Source organism: Dipteris shenzhenensis, chromosome 13 (assembly GCF_047967505.1).
Source record: "Dipteris shenzhenensis isolate YYH24624 ecotype China chromosome 13, Dip_SZ_1.0, whole genome shotgun sequence".
In the NCBI taxonomy this organism is placed as follows: domain Eukaryota; kingdom Viridiplantae; phylum Streptophyta; class Polypodiopsida; order Gleicheniales; family Dipteridaceae; genus Dipteris; species Dipteris shenzhenensis.
The window spans coordinates 50,716,945-50,741,280 of NC_141608.1; the positions used below are offsets into that span (position 1 = coordinate 50,716,945).

The 24,336-nt window shown below is 42.1% G+C and overlaps 1 protein-coding gene and 1 pseudogene across 1 annotated transcript in view; both read left to right on the forward strand.

Moving 5' to 3' along the window:
• Nucleotides 1–20,305, forward strand: part of LOC147895539 (uncharacterized) — a 31,178-nt gene extending 10,873 nt beyond the window's left edge. The window contains exons 6-12 of the mRNA XM_087383953.1: nt 16,332–16,428; nt 16,600–16,666; nt 17,719–17,817; nt 17,936–18,025; nt 19,254–19,408; nt 19,580–19,681; nt 19,945–20,305. Coding sequence (XP_087240079.1) covers nt 16,332–16,428; nt 16,600–16,666; nt 17,719–17,817; nt 17,936–18,025; nt 19,254–19,408; nt 19,580–19,681; nt 19,945–20,047 — 713 coding nt within the window. The 3' untranslated portion in view covers nt 20,048–20,305. The remainder of the gene's footprint in view (nt 1–16,331; nt 16,429–16,599; nt 16,667–17,718; nt 17,818–17,935; nt 18,026–19,253; nt 19,409–19,579; nt 19,682–19,944) is intronic.
• Nucleotides 531–3,928, forward strand: LOC147895540 (uncharacterized; annotated as a pseudogene).
• Nucleotides 20,306–24,336: the final 4,031 nt, after the last annotated feature.

The following is a 24,336-nucleotide window of genomic DNA, read 5'->3' on the forward strand; positions in this document are numbered from 1 at the left end:
ATTGGGTGCTAAGTGGCTGTAGTTGACGGTGTGATCAGAGATAGTTGTGGTTTACGGCCCTTTGGGGTTTTGAAGGCCGGTTACAATGGTTCCGTTGCCGGGACCACAGTCTCTTTCTACAAAAGGTGGGCCATGGTAACTTTGGGTGAAGAGAAGTGGTTATTGCATCTGTATTACAGCCACGATGTCACACCGTGAGTGGTCAGAGACTCTCGACGCAGGAGGAGGCAGAGTTGTCAGATGGCCATGAGGAACAACCTCATGTTAGTGGAGATGATGCACCTGATGCAGGATAGCATGTTCCCCTTGAGTCTATGCATGTAGCCCCTCAAGATGAGTCGTCGTCTGATGAGTCAGATGATTCAGAGGCAAAAGCTATCCATAAAGTGCGAGTGGCAGGTACCATGGAAGCTTTGAATTTGCTCACGCAAAACCTTGCATAAAATTTGCAAGCACTTCCCAGAAGCAAGCGGGCAGCCAAGAAAAAGAAGGCACAAAGGCTTGTATCTTTTAGTGGACAGCCACCAGAGATGCCTTTGCGTGGACCAGAAATGGCTTTGCATGGATCAGAGATGCCTTTGCCTGGATTTGGGATGGGAAATGCCGAGCAGCCCACAACTTTGCAGCAAAATCCCTCGCAAGGGAATAATTTTCAGTTTGTGCATCAAGGACAGCAGTCCTACCCTCAGCCTATGATGCAACCAGGTTATTTTGGCAGTGGATCAGTTTTCCAGGCCATGGTGGGACAGCCCGTGGGAGGAACGGGTATGCCAGGTCCTCAAAATGTTCCATTTCAGCCTGGTATGCAGCCGGTACAGCAGCCTATGATGGGAGGCATGATGCAGCCCGGGAGTGCAAATGTAATGTATGCCAACATGGGGATGGAGACATGGATGCCTGGTATGCAGGGTGGTTCCTTGGGACCCCCGCAGATGTCTGGTATGGGACTCGGCATGGGTAATCCCAGTATGGGAACTGGAACTAATGTACCTGGAATGTGCCCCATACTTGCAGCCACCAGTGTATGACAATTTGGCGCCTAAGGGCAAATTAAAGGACTTCAAAGAAGGTGGGGCAGCGGTCAAGTTTGAGACTTTCAGTGGGATGCAGGACTGGTTGAAAGCTTTGATGTATTTGCAACAGTTTGATGCTGTGTACACCGGAGGTAATTTCACTGAGAGCTCAAAAATCAGAAAAGCCGCCACTTTCTTGAAGGGTAATGCTCTTCAGTGGTGGACTAATTTTCTTTTGCAAGGAAAAGCTCTCGCGACATGGGTTGAGTTTAAGCCGCCACTTTCTTGAAGGGTAATACTCTTCAGTGGTGGACTAATTTTCTTTTGCAAGGAAAAGCTGCCGCGACATGGGTTGAGTTTAAGCAATTGTTTTCAGCGGCATGGCTGACCACCATGTTTGAAGTGGACATTATGACTCAGTGGCATCAGCTTAATGCAGAGGGTTGCAGAAATTTGGATGAATACAACAAGAAATTTTGGGATGCCTTGTTACCTGTCAGCTCTTACCGTCAAGTTCCCTTCTCTGAGCAGGTTGAGAAATATTACTGTGGATTGCCTGAAGAGATAAGGGATTATTGCACCAAAACACAGGTGACAAATTTGTCCCAGCTCATAGAGAATGCAAATACAGAATATGCTTTGATGCAAGGACGGATCAGTGGGTTTAAAAACAGCTTGGGAAACAAAGGTAATGGCAGGGAAGATTTTAAAAAGGCTAAGCAGTTCGAGAAACCAGCAAAATCAGCCTTTGTTGCAGGCCAGAGGCGTGGACAGCCATCGTCACGACCTCGGTTGTCTCCCGAGGAGAAGCAGGCACTGTTTGAAGCCCATAAGTGTTTTATTTGCAAGTAGGAAGGCCATAGAACCCATGAATGCCCTCATCGGAAGAGGAAGTCCTTTGCAGAGGAAAAGCATGAGCATAAAGAGGAAAATAAAGATGACACAAGGGGGAAAAAGCCAAAGCCGATTGCCGGTTTGTTGCCTGATGTTATTGGAGGCACGCATGACTCGGAGAAAACAGAGTTATGCAAGGCTTGGGGAAAGATCAGGGATCAATCATGTTTTTCTTTGATCCGGGAGCCCGAGCAAATTTCATTTCACCTGAGCTCGCAACAAAGTTGGGTATATGTGCAGAAGATATGGGAGCTCAGTGTGAAGCAAACATGGCTAATCCCGACTAAGTCACTCTTGTCACTCCCATCATCGGGAAGTTGCAGTTGCACATTCAGAACTATGTGGACACAGAAGAGTTCTATATTATGCCACTACCTGAGTGTGACGTTTTGTTGGGGATGCCATGGTGTTACCGAGTTGGAGGTGTGCTTGACACCAGAAACAAGAAGTTGACACTTACTCATCATGGCAAGACCCATGTTCTTGATGTAGAACATAAGGGAGAGTCAGTCCCACAAATATAATGAAAAAGCATCTTTTAGCTTACTTGATTTTTGCAAAAGAGGGCTCTTTGAGTGAGGAAAATCAGCTTTTCAGAGCTGGATAAAAACATGACATATTTTCTTTTGCAATTTCAGGATTGTTTTTCTGATCCTTTGCCACAGGAATTGCCACCTGAAAGGCCGGAGGATCATGCTATTGATGTGATTCCAGGTAGCTCACCACCCAACAAGCCTCCGTATTGGGTTAGTGCAGCCCAATAGGAGGAAATCATGAACCGGGTGAAGGAGCTGCTGGAAAAAGGGCTGATACAGCCAAGCTCCTCTCCCTATTGCTCTCCAGTGCTTCTTGTTCAGAAGAAGGATGGGTCATGGCGGATGTGCATTGACTAGAGGGCTCTGAACAAGGTCATGATCAAGAATAGATTTCCAATTCCACGAATAGACGACATCCTGGATTAATTGGAAGGGTACACAATATTCAGCCGTATTGATCTGAAAGTGGGTATCACCAGATACGCATACGGCAAGGGGATGAACACAAAACAGCTTTCAGGACAACCTTTGGTCTGTATGAGTTTTTAGTGATGCCTTTTGGGTTAACGAATGCTCCTGCCACATTCAATAGGATGATGGACAGAATTTCTAGAAATCATCGTGAGTATGTTGGCACATTCTTTGATGACATCATTGTGTATTCTAAGAGTGAGGCAGCGCATGAGAAGCATTTGGCCACAATTTTTGAAGAGCTGCGCAAGCACAAGCTGGTTATAAATGCCAAGAAGAGTGAATTTCTCATGGCTGAAATCCACTTCTTGGGTCACATTATCTCGCAGATGGAGTGAGGATGGATCCTGCTATGGTAGAAGCCATCATAAATTGGCCACCTTTGAGGAATATCCATGAAGTATGAAGCTTTCTTGGCTTATGCTCGTACTACAGGCAGTTTATCCGTTATTTTGCTGAGGTGGCATCACCTCTGTATGCCTTACAGAAGAAAGGGGTCACTTTCAGATGGAAGGATCGGGCAATTGCAGCCTTTGAGGAATTCAAAGAGAAGTTATGCTCAGACCCCGTGATTATTCTACCAGACCTACAAAAACCATTTGTTGTCCATTGTGATGCTTGTGGACATAGCATTGGGGGTGTGCTTATGCAGGATGGAAGAGTTGTAGCATATGAGAGCAGGGTTCTCAGTGATACAGAGTACCACATGCAGGTTTATGAACAGGAGATGTTGGCTGTTATTCATGCACTTACCACCTGGAAGCACTATCTTTTGGGTGCTGATTTTTATGTGCAGACAGACCATCAGTCCCTGAGGTACTTCCTCACCCAGAGGAAGCTGTCCAAGAAGCACATGTGATGGGCCAATTTTCTTTCTATGTTCCATTTTCAGATTGTGCATTTGCCGGACAATTAAATGTGGCAAGGGAACGCAAGGTTCCACCCATTTTGCATACGGAGGAGAAGATTTTTGAAGCGGACAGGTTTGTGGAAAGTCTGGATGTTGCCTATTAGAAGGTCAAATCAACCCTCCAGAAAAGCCAGGACAAGCACAAAAGGGCAGCAGATAAGCACCGCCGTGAAATGATCCTAAAAGAAGGAGATTGGATGCTGCTGCATTTTCAGAAAGCACGACTAAAGAAGATTAAAGTCAAGGATAAAGTGTACACAAAGTTGAAGATGCGTTACTATGGTCCTTTCGAGGTTTTGACACCGATAAATGATGTAGCTTATAGGTTGAAGGTACCGCATCACTGGACCATCCATAATGCCTTTCATTTTAGTTTGTTAAAACCTTTTCAAGGTGAAGTGCCAGATGATATGCTCCATGAGGATCAACCCGAGGTTGAAGAGCTTGATGAGGTACTTGTTTCTGAGCAGATTTTGGCACACTCTGACAGGAAAGTACGGCGTCGCACTCAGCATCGCTACTTGGTAAAGTTCAAGAACTATTCAGCGCTGGATGCAAAGTGGTTGGAGGAAGGTGAACTGACAGGTTCACCTGAGCTGCACTCTATTTGGATGCATTCTAGCTTATGCCGACTGCGGTTGAGGGACGTATAGGTTCAGCCGAGCATCGGTTTGGAGCAGTACCTGGTGCTCACGAGGGGGGGTCATGCCTCCACCTCCTTAGGATGGACAGCTCACAGGGTATCATAGGGTTGCTTGGTGATACTTCATGTTCACCCGAGGTGCTGTTGGCTGACAATATTTCTGCCACGAGACCCCTATGATGAGTGTACTAGTCACTCCAGTTGGTTATGCCTGGACTTATGGACGGATTCACGTGCTCTCCTAGACCATATATATTCATGGCCAGGTATATCATTGTATATCATTGGATGGGTAATTCACGCCCTCTCTCTTTCATTGTTATTTGCTGTAATTTGGAGCAGCAATTTGCTGTTTCAAGTGGGGGGTATGTCACGGGGACGTGAATTTTGTAAGCAAATAAGCTATGACTAAGTTTGTAATTAGTTTGGCCATGGGGGACTGGCCTAGAGGAGCGGTGAGTTCCTGAAAGCCCCTAGTGTTAACACTAATTGGACACACTGGCTAGATCTAATTTTAGGATCAAGGCATGGCATTACTTTGGCCTCGCGGAGGGGTGTGACAGAGCTAGGAAGTTTGCCCCCAGATAGATTCCCAAGTTTCACGTGGGAAGAGGGGTTAAAAAAGATTAAAAAGTTGCCCCTAGACAGTACGAATGTTTGTCATTGGTTAGTGGGGGTTAGAGCCTTTAAAAGTTGCCCCTAGGAAACCAACGTTTCCTTAGTACAGGGGGTTAGGGGCATTAATGTGCCACGTGTCAGGCATGCAGCCTACCAGCTCCACTTTTAGCATCTTTCCCCCTCCTTTAGGGCAGATGGCATCCAATTCTAGAGCCTGTTCCAGAATTCGCCATCTTTCTTCTTCTTCTTCTTGCTGCGCCAGGCGTTCTAGAGGTTGCTGGTTGCTATCTGTTGGCTGTTTTTCTCTGTTTCCTGGTCATCCAGCCCTGTTGCAGGCGGCCCAAGTCAGGGAGCCTCTACTGCAATCTGCTGGAGCTCATCCTGGTGCAGATCCCTCCTGTACAGCGCATTTATTAGGCTGTACGGACTGACAAACACTCCATACAGACTATATGGACTTTTTCCAGGTTGCAGGGGCTGTGTACGGACTGTACAGACAGGCCGTACAGCCTGTACGGACCCTGTTGCAGGCGTCCTGTGCTTGCACGCAGCTCGAGGCTGGTTTTTCTTGCCATGAATTAGGGTTTCTGGCCGTGAAACTCTGTTTTGAGGCCTCTGGCGGGGTTCTAGATTCCACGGGGACTGTTCTTGTGAGGAGCAGGTGTTTTTGGTTGCAGCCTGTGCTGTCAGTGCACAATCCTGGATTTCCAGCCCAGTTTCTCTTTGTTTTCACTTTGGGATTTATTTCTAGTTTCTCTGTTTGAGATTTTCTACGGGATTCCCTTGGTCTGTTGCAATCACTCAGTTAGAGAGGTTGAACCCAGGTTGAACCCAAGTTGTTGAGGTCAGAGGATGCCTATGCCTTGCTCTAGCAGTTGGGATGCACAGTTTGCCAATTCAATGCAGTGTGCGCCTAGTGTGGGCCAGTAGCCAGTGGGATCAGTTCAAGGTGCTCCTTGGTTGTAATTTTGCTATTACTTTTTCACTAAAGAAGAATAAAGAAATACCGTAAGGGGCGCCAAGTGTTTGGGGCCAATAGGTGGCGCTGTGCGATCATTGAGCAGGGGCATTAGCCTCACGTGTGTTTTCTTTTATGCTATCTGATGTGACGTGTTTAAATGGGTGCTAAGTGGCTGTAGTTGATGGTGTGATCAGAGATAGTTGTGGTTTACCGCCCTTTGGGGTTCCGAAGGCCGGTTACAGGTTGCTTGGAAGTTTACCGAAGAAGTCGTTGTAGCAGCCTCTTCTTTTTCTCCATTCCCATCCAATCCCTTCTCTTCTTTCCCATGCAGCCTAGCTTCTCTTCTCACCCACCCTCCCTTTCACAAGAGCAAGCAGTGCCGCACTGAGATGGCAAGTATACAAGAGATGGTTGAGAGGCCTGTGAAGATCCCCTTTCTACCCACATTCGTGATAGACTGTCAGTTGGATGGAAACAAGTACGGTGTGTGGAAGCTCATGATGGAATTGGTACTGCAATCGTATGAGTCATGACTTGGCTGATTTCTGATTTTCTTATTGTTGGAGTTAGCAGGCCGGATCTAGAGGGAGAGGACATTGGTACCCTTGAGCGGAAGCAGTGGGAGATTTGGCTCAATTGGGGATGGGGTCAATGCCTGAGTCGGTTATTTCATTTTTCTGAATTGTACCCCTTAGGTGATAAACCATGTGAAGTACATGACGCTGGCCAGAAGTATTTGGGAGCATTTGGCATCCCTCTACAATAAGGTCTCCCCAATGAAGCTTTATTTCCTTGGAAGTCTAGATGCGCGTGTTGAACCTTGCAAAGTTAGCAACCATGTGGGAGCATATCAACAAGTTGCAAGCTCTTCAGTAGGAGGTCCTTCAAGCATCCTCACAATATTCAACATTTTCCTCCTCTACTAGTGGGATATTGAACACTCACGTGGGAGGAGCTTGTGCCCATGGTTCTCGATCAGGAGGAACGTTTTTAGTAACCCCCCAAAGGAAGGAGGGTCGGAGGGCTTGGCTGCGCCGCAGGCGCAAGGGTGGGACAACAACTAGGGAAAGCGTAAGTGGACATATTCTCAATCCACATCCTTAGAGAAGAAGTCTTATGCAAAGAGAGATGCCTTAAAGGTGGAGCGATCGTGCATCAACTATGGCTAGAAGGGTCACTATTGGAGGAAGTGCCCTCAGAGTCATGATAAAAGGATACCGAGTCCTCCGTTCAGCTGCAACTTCTCCTGCTTTTGTTCATTTGGAGATCATGAATATTGATGCTCCATCTTCTTCAAGACGAGAGGCGACTGCTCTCACAATGGTAACTAATGGGAATGAATACTTGATAGTGGTGCTTCCAGGCACATATCTGTCATACATAAAGCTTTGTTTCCTAAGAATGTCAAAGCATCGTCTAGATTTATTGGCCAAATCAAATGGCATAGCAGATTTATGAGGTATCTCTCACATGTATGTATGCCACTCACCAAATTGACAAGAGAGGGAGTAAAATATGTATGGGGATTGGAGCAGCAGCAAGCATTTGAGGTTTTGTTAGTAGTAGCTCCTATCCTACAACCTCCAGATTGGGAGTTACCCTTTCATGTGTTTATAGATGCCTCTGATGTGGCAGTTAATGCAGTATTGTTGCAAAACAAGCATAAAAAATGGTTCTGACCTCTTTATTATGCCAGCTGAGTATTGACAAAGGCTGAAAAGAATTATGCAGTCACTGAAAAAGAAGCTTAGGGAATGGTATATGCTTTACATAAGTTCATACATTACCTACTTGGTAATAAGGTGTAGTGAAAGCAAGATAGATCCAAAGCCCCACCAGGATGTGAGATTTCGTGGGCTGATATTATCCATGATAGATTGATGCGGAAGTGAACAAGATGTAGGAGAAAAGCAGACAAGAGAATGGGAGCAAGTGAGTTGAAAGCTAAAGTATGCAATAGAAGAGATAAACTAAGTACAAGAGTGAGAAGGTTTTGTCTAAGTGACAAAACCTTATCCTATTCACTAACCGTAGTTAGTGAACTAACTGTGGTTAGGGAAAAAAAGCTCTAAAGGAGGAAAAAATGCCCCTAACCCACTTATTGGCATTACATTGTTCACTGCCTAGAATATATCAATAATTCTAACATCCCCCTGCAGTGCCAATGTCATGTACAAGAAAAAGATCAATCACCGAAAGGAGATGAGTTCAAGGCACTACGAAATGCCTCAAACTTCTCACGTAGAAGTGCTTTGGTGAAGATGTCTGCAACATTGTCATGTGTTGACACATAAATCATACTGATCTCCCTTGCATGTAACTTCTCTCTGACATAGTGATAGTGAATCTCAATGTGCGTCGTGCGACCATTAAACATAGGATTCTTTGCCGCTGCAATAGCACTCTGACTATCAGTGAGAATAGGAGAAGGACCCTCCAATGAGAGATAAAGATTAGCAAACAAACGACGCAGCCCAACACATTCAACTGTCCCTGTGAAAGCTGCCTTGTACTCAGCTTTACATTGGGAAGTAGCCACAGTAGATTGTTTCTTGCTTAGCCAAGAAATGCAAGCTTTGCCCAAAAAGAAACAATTGCCAATTGTGGACTGCCTGGTGTCATAGTCTCCAGCCCAATCTGAGTCACTGTAAGCATGCATCTGCAAGTCACCCCTCCTGGGAAATATCAAGCCAAACGACTTTGTGCCTTGCAAGTAACGAAAGATGCGTTTTACAGCTTGCCAATGTGTTGTCTTTGGGCTGTGCATCAGGTTCCCATAGGCTCTAGCAAGCACTTAGAGGCAAGGGTGTGCCTGGGGAAAGGTTAGAGGACAGTGTGTATGCATGTGATAGCCTTGAGGCTGCCTTGAGCTCTGTTTGCTAGTGGATTGGATGCCTGAGTATGTCTTGCCACTTGGAATTCTAGTGGTGCACTGGGATTGGATGCCTTGAAGACAGATAGAGGATTTGCAGAGAGGAATAGTGCAGGGGTGAATCCCTGTTGTAAAGCATTTTCATTCAGAAGCATTAAATAAATATCGTAAGGGGTGCGAAGGCATTTGGGACTAGTGGGTGCACGGTGTACTGTTTTCATTGAGCAGGTGGAAACATCTAAGACAAATAAGCCATCCATAAACCTTCTAATCTGCCTCGACAAATCTTTGAGAAGATCAATCATTGCATAACCTGAAATTCATAAGTAAAAAAGTAGAAGCTTGCTAAGAATATTGCACCCACATGCATACCAAAGGTGACTATTCAGATGATGCAAGAACTCTTTAGAGAGGGGAGGCAAGAAGAAGAAGAAGGAATGCTTCTACTGTGACAAGCCTCACATGATTGTAGATTGGAGAAAGCAGAGCAACGAAAGGAGGAGGACCAAACTTAGAACCATGAACCGAACATTTTTTAGATGATCTCCAGTCTTTGTACAAGTAAGAGTGCTCTTATAATTTAATCATCTACTTCTCCAAGAGGGTTACATACAAGAAAATTAATTAAGAAAATCCACTTTGTTAGTTGCTATATTTTGGGATTCTAGTTTTGGGTATGTTTGGGATCCTCGAATGTAGAATCAAAATTTGAAGTGGAGAGTTTCAAAGCTCATTTTCTTTTTAGTCTCTAGGTTTGTACTTTTTTTACTGTCTTTTGGTCCTAGGTGTAGTTTTTCTTTGATATATCCTCCCTTGTTTCCTTGTGTTTTGTTGGTGTTTCGTTTTTGCTTGTGGGTTCATTGGTGTTTCTTTTCCTTTAAAACTATCAAACATAACTTTCTCTCTTTCTCTCTCTCTCTCTCTCTCTCACACACACACACATAACTCTCTCTCTCTCTCTCTCACACACACACACACACACACACACACACACACACAAAAAAAAAAAAAAGAAGAAGAAGAAGAAATCCAGTCTTTCTATATTACACGAAGCAGTCCCCAAAGAGGGAACATGCAATTACAAACATCATAAGATTTCAATATAAGACAAGTAGACAGAGGAGTCTATCTGACGAACACAGATGTCATCATAAAGAGATTGCTTGAGTGACATCAAGAAAAAGTAATTCTAAGAGAAGGTGGAATCTCCAAAGACAGAGTCTTGTCTTTGCGGATAAATCCCAAATCACAAGAAGAGCTTGCCAAAGCAAGCTGAAGGAAATCTGGCTCAGCGGAGACGCTACTATAATAGAAACAGCAAGTCATGATTGATAGGGCAATGCCATAAGAGATGAAGCAAGGATTCCCTTGAAGCCAAGCGTCTGTGACAAAATGCCGGAGCAAGACATCTACGTGCTAGGAGTTGACCAAATGGTTTAACTCCAAGCAAGACTGGCCATAGAAACACTGCTGTCGAAGGCATCAGGGCCTTATACAAACTAGCCACTGATACATTAGCCAATAGCGGAGGGCGTGTGCTGGAATCCTGGTGATGTAGGGCCCAATCCGTAAGGCGATAAGAGAGCTCCAACTTTGGTGCTGTTAAGAAAGATGAAGCATTCGGGAAAGAGAATGCTAGAAAGGTCTATAACACAGCCCCAAACCATATCGTCTGATTGCTGATGGAAAAAATATTAATGTACCATCCGCATGAAGCACATCACTGAATCCCTTTGGAGGAAACAAAATAAGAGCGCTTGGGTTCTTGCAGAGCAAGGGGAGGATCAAACACTTTTGACCAAAGCAAACTTTCAGCCTGTAAAGAATTTGCATCAAGGGAGGTACGGCCCTGCCATTTGAGATGAGATAGAATTTCTTTCCAATCGAAAAACATTCTAGAGGCAAAAGGACAGCCCTTAACTTTGCCATCAATGTGTCCCAAAACAAAATTCTATTGATTTGTGTGCCAGTGTCCAAAAACAGTAGTCATCAACTAAGAAAGTAAGTGACGCATCATAGCAGCCCAAGGCTGATTACCCTGCAGAAATTCCAGCATCGTCTTTCCTTTATGTGCCAAAATGTGAATGTGAATATTTAAATATTCAAACCACTGTGCATCTTTGGCGCGCAAAGATGATCCATAGAAAGTAATCTAATGCTTTTACGGCCATGCTTTGAGCGCTAGAAAGTCTCCATGAGGATGGACACACACACACACACACACACATGCACACGATTTATTTTTCGCCGTCTTCTTCTTCTTCATTTTTGTTGTCGTAGTTTTTGTTGTTCGGCTTGGGATATTATAACTTAGTATGCACTAGGTTCAACCAAAAAGATTATAGAACCCTTAAACCCAAAATGGCAGCTTATGCTTTGCTATAGATGAGAACCTAAGTGTAACTTTTTTTCAATCTTTTCTTTGTTTCATGTCTCTTGTAAACCCCCATTCTCTCTCTCTCTCTCTCTCTCTCTCTCTCTCCCCCCCCCCCCCCCCCCCCCCCCAAAAAAAAAAAAAAAAAAAAACCCTCCCCGGGGTCCCTCCCTCCTTACCATCCGCCCTATTTGTTGGAAAACTTACTTGCTGACTCCTTAGCTTATAGGTTTATATTGCTAAGCAATGTAACTTAGTTCTGAAATGTTTGAAGTGCCCTTTCTGTGACTTATTGTATATCATAATATCATTAGTATCATCTTTAATCAGTAATAAAAAATATTGAATTGATAATTTGTGAGACTCGTGAATTGTGGCTGATGCAATCTACTTGTGGGACCAAATTAGAAAAGTCTTAAGGTACCTGAAGCTGGTTTATGCTTCATCAATGCAAAGGCAATTCTTCAGTGTCACTTTTTTCAAGACCTATGTGGTCTAGGGATTGTTCCATCCCCTCCCCCCCCCCCCTCCCACTAGAAGCAGTGAAGCTCATTGTAAGCTACTATGCTGGATTAAAATCGTGGTGTAATTGAGAGGATTCAATAGGAGCAGGTATTCAGTTGGTCCTCCAAATGGGACTCCATTCATCTAGGATCATTCGTGCCTCAGTGTTTTACCATTATAAACTAATGAAGCTTATTTGAGATTCACCAAGGAGTGAATAGCACAACACACTTCTTTGTCTCAATTCAACTTTTTGAATCTTTGAAGAATTTCATGCAAGAACTAGATGCTACTTCAAGTTTCTTCCTTGTGTGAAATTTCCGAATGGTGCAATATGCTTGCAAAGCACATTTGTGCGTAAAAATCATGTTTGTTTTTCTTCATTTGCTCATGTACATTTTGTTTGCGGAGTCCGGACAATATGGTTTTGTATGTATTCATAAAGCTACAGAGTATTGTATAGAAATTTCACAGCTCCAAAATGCATTCACTTTCAATCATTACATGTACGCGCAATCACTCAAGTCTGCAGTCAAACTAGATATTCCTTGCAACGGATGTCTTGAGATGTTATGCATTAATGCCAATGATTAGTGGCTTTCTATGCTACTAGGTAGAACTAAACCTCGTTTTACTTTGGTTGGTTGAATGAATGTCAAATATATGCATAAAAGCACATGTATTCATAAATCACTTGCTGACTCTTCATGTATGCTCCTGTATCTTGTCCTCCCAGTTAGTATGAACATCTCCATGAATGACCCCGAACCACCCCATAGGTTCTTTACCAAAATTCTTAATTGGTACGAGTCCTTACAACAAGCTTGAAGCTCAACCTGATGGGGCAAGGCTGCTTGCACGAACTATAATGGAGACCTTGCACCATACTGTGGAAGCCCATCTAATGATATATGTTATCAACAAGCCTATTATGGAGATCCTTCTTTAGGAGTTGATGGTTTGGTACAATTGGTATTCACATGCCTCATTGTGATAGTGAATTTCACGCTTCGTTGGAAAGACTTGTACTTGAAGTCCATGCTTCACTATTGTCTAGCTACCCAGCTCTTCTGCCTACTTCTTCCTCCATTGCAGAGAGTGTTTCTAGGGTATTTGGTGGTAAGATGCCACGCAGCATGTCCCAAAGCATCCTTTATTATTTAGGGTAAACCTGCTGTTGTCTATTGTCATCCTTAACCCAAAAGGTATAATGATTATACTCTCTCTTAGAGAATTCTTTCTATCTTAAATGGTGCGTTGCCCTATCAGCTAGATTTAGATGCTCGTTTGGGAGAGACTAAAATGAAATCGTTTAGACTTCACAAGCAGTTGTAGCTTGAATGAAGAGATTTTGGACTACTTTTTGATTAGCCTTCTCCTTCAGTGCTAGCCTTCATCATGGCTGAGTTTGCCCTTCACCTCCGGATTGCCGACAGAAACTCAGTACGAAGACTTTGTATAAAAGGATGTTTAAGTATGTGTGAGTGTGTGGATTTATATGTGTGAGAGCATATTTTTATACTATGGTCTACACCCACTGTTGGGCGATGATGACGTCATTGGGTATGTCATAGTAGCTAGTCCCTGCTATGTGTGATGGAGTTTATGGTTTTCAATCTTATGAGTGACTATCGTGAGATTGAAACTGCACTATGTTGTGTTTTTAGAGGATGAGTTTGGGAATGTTCCTGGATTCATCTAGGTATATTATACTCTCTCTTATCATGTAGGATCAAATATTACTTTTTGCCTCACCTTATCATCACTGTCCTCAAAGTTCTTGCTCCTCTAAGTTGCAACGCCCTCTAAGTTTATAACCTAAAACAAGGGCTCATCGTAAGGAGTGATAATGCCTACAGGCTCGACTTATATCCCCTGTACAGCACAAATCTCCCAAGATTAGTCAACTGAAAGATGACCTACATTCTAAGCACAAAGCCATCCTGCTTTGAAAGATTTGTGCTTGAATGTAACCACACTAAGGGACAAAGCCTCAGTACAGGGTGAAAGTTGATGTTTAAATAGGCAGATTCAAGTGCAATAATTGCATATCACTTTGCTACAAGATACTTGTTGAATAAAGAAGTCTATGCAAACATCAACACAATGAACTTTTGAAAGCAGCAAAATACCCATCAGTCACATCATCTCTGTGAGCTATTATTCCCTACCTATAGCCCATCGCATGGACGACAAGGAGAGGCAAGGATGGGAATGAGGAGATATGGGGTGGGAGCTGTAATCGGCCTTCAGTTTCCTAAAGGGCAGTAGACTATAACTTGCATTGCATATTCATTACTCACAGCCACATTGCATCATTTCCAACCACTTAACTTTAAACAATACCACTTAATAACAACTGGAGAAATAACTGGATGGAGGCTAGACTACCCCTGCTCAATGAAATCAAGTACAAGACACCACACTGGCCCCAAACACTTGGCGCCCCTTCCAATATTTATTTATTTATTTAGGAATGAAATTGGTACATACAACAAGGGCTCACCCTTGTGCTCTGCCCCACGGACAATTCCACTGTCCAAGCCAAACCTTGGCTATAACCTGCATTCCATCCTAGTGCACACACTAGTACCCAAGTGCCAAGGCAAAGCTAAGGCATTCACCATTTGTCCATGACCAACTGTAAAGGTATCCAAGCATTCCACAAAGACTGTAACCAACTGTTAATGACTAGGCATCCAGACACTTCCCAAAAATCTCCAAATGCAATCACATGAAAAGGATAGCGACAAGAGAACTCAAACCAGCTTCAACTAACTTCAATCCAGCTCCGCAACACCTCCAGAAGCAACACATCCAGTGTAGAGGCTAGCGGGAGGAACTGGCAGCTAGGAGAAGGGAAGGAAGAGAGATAATGGGCTGGAATCAGAGGAAGAGAAAGAGTAGGAGGATCACGGGCAGAAGAGAGAAGGTGAGCAGCTAGCAAAGAGCGTTGGGCAGTCTAAATGGGCCATACAAACAGCCAAAACAGCCTTGGGCTGTGTGAAAACAGTCCGTACAGCAATAACCACACCTTGGGATGCGTGCTAACTGATCCGTACAGCAGAGATGAATGCTCCGTACAATCAGCCTTGGGGTGGGTACCTCTTCCGTACAGCCAGCAATTAATGCAATTCAGCCACCTTGGCTCACGTGCCAATCAAAAGTTCTGTCCGTACAGCAGCCTAGCAATCCGTATAGGAGCATTGAAAGCACCGTACAGCAGGTACGGACACCTTAAATGCAGTTCTTGCAGTCCGTACAGCCATACGGACTGCCTCGAGATGTGCGCAGGCCAAAAATGCAAGGAGTCAAGCCTTCCTTGGACTTTGTACGGCGCCCCCCCCTTCACCTTGGGATGATGCGTGAAAGAATAGAGAGAGAAAACCAACGTCTAAAATCATGCTTTTTGACTCGGAAGGAGAGGAAGAGGGTAGGTGTGCATGAAGGGCTGCCACGTGGCCCCCTCATCAATGCTCTAACCCTTGCAAACCAATGAAACATTGGTTTGCCCCTCACATTAAAATCCTAACCCCTTCTAACTAATGAAACATTGGTTGGTTTCCTTGGGCCTAACTTTAAGACCCCTCTAAACCTTGCCTTGCCCCTAGCAAGTAGGCCTAGTGTGTGCACCTAGGGACTTCTGGGAAGTGTCGCTTCCCCTGGGCTAGCCCCCTAAGCCAAAGTTAATCGCGGTTCATAACTTCACGTCCCCGAGACAGGAGCAAATTGAGCCTGTGCTTTGAAACAGTGCTTGCTTTTGTATTTGCTTTGCTACACTCCTTTTGAGCTGAATTTTGGCTTGCTTAAAAAGCATTATATGGCTGGGCACCGTGACTTACAAAAGGTGACGAGAGTTACATGTGAAAAAGAGAAGCTGGAGGAGAATCGGGAGGGAGCTGTTTATGAAGGAAGGAAGCAGGGAGGAGCCGTAGGAGCAATATAAGGAAGGTCTACTTTCAAGCTCCAAATGCATGGTTTTGTATGTGTATTAGTCATATAGATGCTGAGAATTGGAAAGAGGGAGAATTTGCAGTTTATGGTATGTTCAGGCGTGAGAACAAGTCCTTTTTTATTTCATCATATGGAGATTATGTTTTCGAAATTCAAAATTTATCCTTCTTATTTTGGTAACCTGCTTTTGGAGGCTTATGGGATTTTACTCAAGTTGTATGCCTGCGTGCCTAGGATCTGGCATACAAGTTTCGTTGGCAGTATTGAGGCTATTTAGGAACGCGTTGATTTGTGAGCGTGAAGGTACTTCCAGCTTAGATTTGCTTGTCTGTAAGGTGCTAGTGTTCAAACTGAGTGCTTAGCCCTCAGTAAACGAGTATGCATGCTTTCAGTTCTTTCACTTCCCATTTGGTCGGATATTGTGTTTGTTTGTAGGTTGGGGGGATCTGGACTACTGAATGGCTCGATGGAAAGATTTTGTGCCATAAATTGTGGCTGCTTGATGTCATGGGAGTTTGACACATTCATTGGTCAATTGCAGACTGGTTCAGATATGACATCACTGTAGTATTGTTGTGCAGATAACAGAAAGGAAGCTATTGATATCTTTTTGAAGGTCGCAGGGGTGCTGGAATGTGCTCGAAATGCTATATTGCCAAAGATGTCGGGGGAACTGAAGTAAGAATTTTGCAATGTCAAAAATTTGATATCAGTATATTTGATAGATAAGATGCCTTTATTATATTGTAAAGCTATAAACACATCTGGACACAGGAGCTATTTGAATGTTATGATTGTGCCGTGGCCTCACTGATCTTTCTGAAACCACTTCCATCACTAATGTTGTAGGGCAAAGCTACCAGCTGATTTGAGAGAGCAAGTACTTCATGCTATGTCATTGCAATCGCTAGGTCAAGTGAGTGACATCGCTTTTCTTATGTGACTAACTACCAACAGTTTGACATTCATGTAATTGTGTAATAAGAACTTGTTTTCTTTGTTTCTTCACCCACATTTTCCATGCTTCCACATTCTGGAACCTTTTGATGGCAGCTTATGCTTGGGTACTTAAGAGAACATAAAGCATAGCTTTGTTTAGGTAATTTTCTTTTCCACTTCTAGCATTGTTCATGTCATCTTTTTTTTAAAATGTCGTGGGGGGGAGGGAGGGATTCTTTTTGGGGTCTCTCTCTCTCTCTCTCACACACACACACATCTTTCTCTTCTTTCTTGTCTTTACTTTCAAAAAAATCTTCATTTGTAAGATTGGATAAGCTTCACTTCTGCTGTGACCTCACAGCTGTTGTGTCGCACGGATGAGCCCTTGCTCAAATGTTGGAGGTTTGTTATATTCTAGTATTATGAAGTTATATATGTTAAGGAAGATGCATGGATTCTGAATTCCCCTGTTTGGATCATATTGAAAAAAGCTTGGATTGACAGTTGGTTAACTAGAAGCCATGTGGTCTGTTCCATCTTCTCCCTGATTCATCCATTACATTTGACGAACAGTGCAACACTTTTTTGCTTGCATGTCGAGTAAGTTTGCTATGGAGTGGAAGTGCCTTTATCATTATTAGCTGCCCCACTTTTTCCCGGGAAGTCTAAAAATGTGATGCACAGCATCTGATTAGTAATTGGTAGTCTTGTAGTTGACTTCGAGGCTTGGTGATGCAACTGAGCATGCTATTCAATCGCCTTTCTAGAGGAAGGAAAAAGGGGCAGTAAAACCACTGAAACCCAAAACTATCCTTTGATGGCCCTGGCGGAACGCTTATATTTGTCTATTTTTGGACCAACTTATGTATATGCAATTACAAAGTTCTTATTTTCTGAGTGGTTCACACATGATCTTTCTTATCTTTTTTGATACTGGTGCCTATCCTTTTGTATGTTTTATAATGTTCTGTTGGTTACAGTGCTGCAACTTTCTTGATTCACCTTTGAAAGTGTCAAATCCTATGGCAGGGCGTGGAGATACAGCTTGGACTAGCCATTGACAATCTGAAAGCCACTTTGGCTGTAAAGCGTCGATTAGCCTGTGAGCAAGTAAAATATTGGCAGCAGGTATAAGTTGTCATCTTGTATCCCCTAAAGAACGTGGAGGAAATTACATGTATAAAGAAATTGTTCAAGGATCTATTCTTTCTGCAAAAGCTCACCTCAAGTCCACACTTGTGAGCAGGCACATAGCAATATGCAAAATGTTCATGTTGGAGGTATTTGGGGAGAAAAGCACCGTCTCTTCATCAGCTGGAAACTCACGGAGGCTAAGGTATGAGGTGCTTCTGGGACACTATGGAAGTGCTTTTGTAGGTTCTGTAACTGTGGCAGCTCATCGGTATTTACGTATGCGATTGTCCTAGGTTAGATCTAGTGTTAAAGGTGTACCTAATGAAACCTCAAGGTATAGCCTGTAAAGATTGATTGTCCTAGGCGAGTGCATGAGTGGAACACATCTGAGTATGAAGGAGAACGTCTGTGCTTGAAACATCTCACAAGATAGGGAGAGGGTCTTTTCACAGTTGAAGAGAGTGGTACACAAAGGTTGCAACCCTGTGCACACCTGGGGGGGGCGGAGTATGTGACCAGCCAAAAGCCTAGCAGGAGTCTGGAGACCAAAGGTTACAATTTGGAACACTCGTATATACAAAGGTAGTCAAATAGATCCTAAACCTATGAATCCTCAAATCTGCTATTTTTGTATGTTGGCCAAACTTCAGAATAGAATACCAGTTGCTCTCATAGGGCAAAGTTTATACTCCTTTCTAGGCCAAGTTGTCATTGTTTGTAAGGTCCTTGACTTTCCACCAATGCCTCCGTTTTACCATTTTACCTCCGTATCTTGTTGTATAGTTTATTCCTTGTGCACTGAAACCAACTCCCAAGTTTCACAGATGCATTTGTTCAGGAAATAACCAAAGCGGCGTCATCTATGTGCCTGGTTGATCCTTACAATACTTGGCTGGAGTGTTGTTTCCCTACATGCCCCATTATATTGAGAAATGGAGGCTTACATTAGATTCACTCCCTTTAACTGTCACATTTTTCTTAAAAGCAGGATATAACCTTTAAAGAGAGTTGGGACCTTTATCCCAAGGTGGTGGATTTCACCCCCATGCACTGGTTTGGATTCTTTGTTAATGCCTGGGCATATGTCATTCATCATCTGGATTCCTAGAAGACTTTCTTCCTATCAAAGAATCAAATATACCAAATGTTGCAGACATAGCCGGCACTGAAAACAAAACAAAACATAATGATAGCTGCCTCATGTATAAGAAAACTTGAAGTTTAGCTCCAATATAATCCTCTAAAAGTTTGGTAAGTGAATAAATTGAAACAAATTTGAGCATCATATATAACTGTCATGCAGAACATTTGAATGGGGAGGTTCTCCAGTGATCTTCTCTTTTTGGGTACTTTTTGTCTACAATAATAGATTTCTAAGCAGGCACCACATGAATCCTCTTGGGATGCTTTGTTGGGATCTTTTGTTACAGGCTGCTGCTTATTATTATCATGGACTGATTTTGGATGAAGGAAGTGAAGAAAACACCCATGCCAAGGCAATAGTATGCCTTCAAACTGCAGATGCATATCTGAAAGAAAGTCAGACGATTTCTGAGCGTTTTTGCATGGAGAGTCCATCAACAAGGTTTGATAGAAGTTCCTCTGTTTTTAATTACCCTGCATCAAAGACTTCTTCAACGCAGAAGAGGACAAGTATGAAAATATCTAAACTTTTCTTTGATGGTGGAAAATCGCACATGAAACCAAGGTTTACCAATGAATGGTTTCAAATCTTTGAAGCACGGTGCTATTGCAGGGTTCCTCCTTTGTGGGGTGCAATGAAGTACTTATCTGAAAAGATCCCAAGAGACCTTGCAAGTAAAGGTCGCATTCGCAGAGAGATTTATCGTCACGAAAAGTAAGAAGGATAATCACTCTAAGTTGAACTTGATACCGCCGCATTTCTATGACAATATCACCTCATTTTTGCGTTCCTCACGCAAGAAACCTCAAGTGATATTATGAATGCTCAGAATGCATTTTCAAATGTTCTCTTCTTTTGCTTTTGCTTTTTGTGTGCCTTTCCATGTGAGATCCTGTGGTTATTTCCTTGTGTGAGCATAACAAATTTTGCAGTAGAACATTGTTTTTCTTTCTCATTTACCATTTATTTTCAAGCAGGAACCCAGACACAGTTTCAGATCTGCCCGACTTCCCCTTATCATTGGAAGCTGAAGACTTCTATTTGCCAGTAGTTGATCCCTTGTGGGAGTTACAGGTTTGAGGATATCACGAATCAGAAAAGCCACCTGCCGAGTCCTTTTCGTGTGGAAGTGAATCAGAAGATCATCAAGGACGTGAAGAGTAGAAGCCTCATTGAGACCTGCCAGGGCCAAAAGAATTAAATCGAGCTACTGGAACGGCAGGTTATATCAGTGTGGGGTTGTTATATCTTGTAGCATTGAAAGCTATATGTAATTTATCGCCAGGAAAGGCATCAATGTAAAGTATCAATTTTAGCGGGGGGGGGGGTGGGTGGGGGCACTTTCCGCTGTTATGATGCATTCTTTGATTGGATTACTTTTGAGCACGGAGGATTTAGAGCATGAATTTAAGAAGTGCTCATGCCTCGTTTTGATTGGCTGGCATTCTTTGTGCAAATTGAGAATTTTTTGGCATGAATAATTTAAAAAGTTTTCAAGAGAAACCTTTTCAAGATATGGCTAAGGGCCATTTTTGTTTGGTTTAGAAACTCACCGTAATTTGTTCTCATGGGCATATACATTTATATTTTAAACCTACTTTTAATCCCTCTAAGGGAAGGAGAATTTGACTCACCACCTCCCCTTAAGAGTACGTTTGTGATGTAGAATCACCCTTGGAAAGCTTTATCTAGAATGCTGATGTTGAAGACTCTTCACACATGGGAGCCTTAGCACTAGCCTAGAGAGCATTATGATGCTCCTCATTAGGGCTATATTTTATCTCATTCAAGAAGGGATTTAGAGCTAGAGCGAGGAGCTCCACATGTGGATACTCTCCCTCCGAAAGAAGGTTGTGGCATTGTGTTCCCATCACTCTCAAAGGGACTCCTATCTTGGAAAGTTAGCTGTGCCGTTTCACTAGGGCTTCTAGCTTCATGGGTTGTTGCTTTATGTCGTCTTTTTCAAGGGAACTCCTTTTTTGGAAAGTTAATTGCCCCCATCCCACTAGGGCTTCTATATGTGCAAAGCTTCTTTCACATTAGGGTCGGTTGGGTTGCATTGAACTACGGCCATGAGTTGGAAAAATCGTAATGTTATCTTACCCCTCGGAGGTTTTTCAAGTGAGTACTTAGCTCGTTGAGTCTCAATGGTGTGAAGCTCTAAGCATACTCATTTGTATTGATATGCAAGCCACATTGAGATTGCCTATTGCTCACTTGGTGCTCTCAAAGTGCTAGATCTCGATGAATTTAGTAGTGCTGTAGTGCTTATTCATGATCCTCTAGAGAGCCTTAGCTACCCAAGTAGCCTAGCCCTTGACTTTGTATGCTAGAAAACTTAGTCCTACGTGCTTCTCTAGAGACTCTTAAGAGCCAAGCCCTTCAATTGCTCCCCTTTTTCCTCGAGATTTATGTGACAGTTTCTTGCATTACTTCTCTTAATAGAATCACATCAAGGATCCAAATCTCTCCCTAAGGTGAAGCAACGTAAACACTTTCCCCCCAAAAAAAAACTTGAACACTATCGGCTATGGTCATAGATGTCTCGGTCTCGTAAGATGTCCTCGAGCCCTCCTCGCCATAGCCTAGCGTCTCACATGAAATTGATTTGATCTCTAGAAGTTGTCTTTTCATCTCTCGAGGTCCCTAAATGTGCCATATTGGTTAGAGTGATTTTGAGCATTCCAATCCATATATTGGTGAAGGTCAAGCTTATCTTTGCGTCCCCTTTACGTATTCTTTTTCCTTTTGGTTCTTTTGTATTGTGAACATAAGTTGGGCGAACGAATTCATCACCTTAGTCCACAATGTTTCATCTTCATTGTGAGTGACCTTTTTGCACACTTTCATTGTATGCCATTAATTGAAATGCTAACATCTCTACTAGAAAAAGCATTGAGTTTTCTAAATGATATAACAATTGTCATTCAAATTGTTTATGTCAATGCTTCAAATGCCAATAGGTCACCTCTCATAGAAAACCACCTAGTTTTTTGAATACTATGACAGTCTACAATCTTTTCATATAATGGTCAGCTAATATCCTAGTCTTGGATATGGCTTTTACGTCAATCAAAATGGTGGAAAAGAATACATAGTGGTATGAATGGAATATCTTATCAAATGCTACAGGCATAAACATTGACAAATGTATTAGCCAATTACCATAGAATTCCTTGTGGTTGGATCGATCAAACATCAAGTGGCCGTTTAAATTTCATAAGGTATGCTAAGGTAAATTGATTGATGGAGCTCACTTGAAAGGCAAATTATATATCTTTGTCATGAAATTGGCTCATTGTATGGCCAACAATAAGTGTGAGTTCAAGCATACCATTGGATTTTGTCTCATTGGAATGGAATGGCTAGCAATAAGGGTGAGTACAAGCATACCATAGGCTTGTCTTCTAGAAAGTGACAGTGATGATCAACTTTCATAGTACATTCTTGACATCATGCGCTCTCAAGGTGTGTGTGGTACGTCTCCCATCCAAGTGGGTCACTACCTTGATCATGTTTGCATTTTCCAAGGAATTTAATAATCAGTAATACATATAATGAATAAAATATTACAGTAATAATTCAATAAAATTTAAGGTCTCTAAAATATCATGGTTTTCTATGTATTTTATTTGATGTTCATGAAGATATAGAGAAGTTATATGAACATAAGATATGATCTCATAGAATAGGGCATCCCATTACATTGTTCAATAATCCACAAAGTCCTTAAGAGATAGATGGATTTGAAAATTTGACATCAAATCAACCACAAGGGAAACTTGATGCTTATCAAAATGTATGAGGGTCTTGTGAAAGTGTGCAATCACATTAAAGAGCATATCTCATGCAACGGTGCTCAACCACATATCTTGTTTTTTTTTAATATTGTGAGAATATATGAGGGCCGTGTGAAAGAATGTAAGCATGTACCCCAAGGAGTGGTTTATAAGCAACATCATGTATCCAATAGAAAATAGTCCAATCATCTATAAGGTCTCTTGAACATGAATAAACCAATTACATAATGGATTTCATGTTTATCAAAAATATTTGAATGCATTCATATAGGAGTACAACCACAAACATGAGAAAATGAATTAGAGTTTTAATAAAATAGAGATAGATTTGCAAAAGCTCTTTTAATTCATATAATTATGTGATTAGATAGATGAGTAAATGGTGTGGTCCTATAATTTCACAAAATATAATTGGATTTGCAAAAGTGCTTGGCAATTGGCCACATGGTCAATTTGATGGTCATGAACATAGATCAGGGTCTTTTGAAATGATATGCATATATTGGAAGGGCCCTCAAAGATTGTGTAATCATCCATAAAGTCTCTTGAAGATGGATGGATTTTTGAATCTTCCTTAATTGTCAAACTCCCCCCCCCCCCAAGAAATCTGCCTTCATGGTCAATTTTGATATGAGCGTCTATTAAAAGGACATGAGCACATAGAGGAGGGTGACCCAAGCAATGACTTAATCAATTATTTTGTCTGTAAAACACAACCATTTTTGAAGAGGTGATTTAAAATCAAGTACTTGGTCGATTTGATGTTTCTAAGGTACATGAGTATCTTGTGAAATGATGTAGGGATAACAAAGTCTATAAAGTTTCCTTTCAAACGGGCCACATTTTCATTATGCCTCTAAAACAAATGTGATTTTGTAATCCAATCATCAATATAGTCTCTAGAGCATAGATGGTTTTTAAAAATTGATACCAAATTAATCACATTTCAATTTCATGGTCATGAAGATACATGAAGATCACTCAAAAGGATATGAGAATACTAAAGAAAGTACCAAAGCAATGATATCATCAGCTATCCATTGTTTCTAGAAATAGATTATTATTAATATTGTTGTTCAATTGACCATGCATTTTCATATTCAAGGTTTTTCTAAAAGGAATTTATCAAATAAAAGAGGGCATCATAAGAATGGTTCAATCATCTATGCCTTCAAATTAACCACATTTTGTCATGAAGATATATGAGACCTTGTGAAAGGACATAGTACATTAAAGAGGGTATCCAAAAAAAAAAGTTCAACCTCTATAATAATCCTGAAGCATGAAACAAAGATAACTCACAAAGATTTATCATGGTCCTATGAAAGAATGTAAGCATACAAAAGGTTACCCAAGCAAATAGAGCTATTATATAAAGTATCTTTAATACAAAGGTGGTGCCATAAAGTGCTTGTCATTGGGTCAATTTGGGTCATGAAGATCATTTTGGATCTATTAAAAGTATTTGAGCATTATAGAAGAAGATAGCGAAGAAGTAATAATTTAATCATTGTGAAGGTGTCTACAAGAAAAATGGTTTTCTATTAAAAAAAAGATCTAATGTTTCAT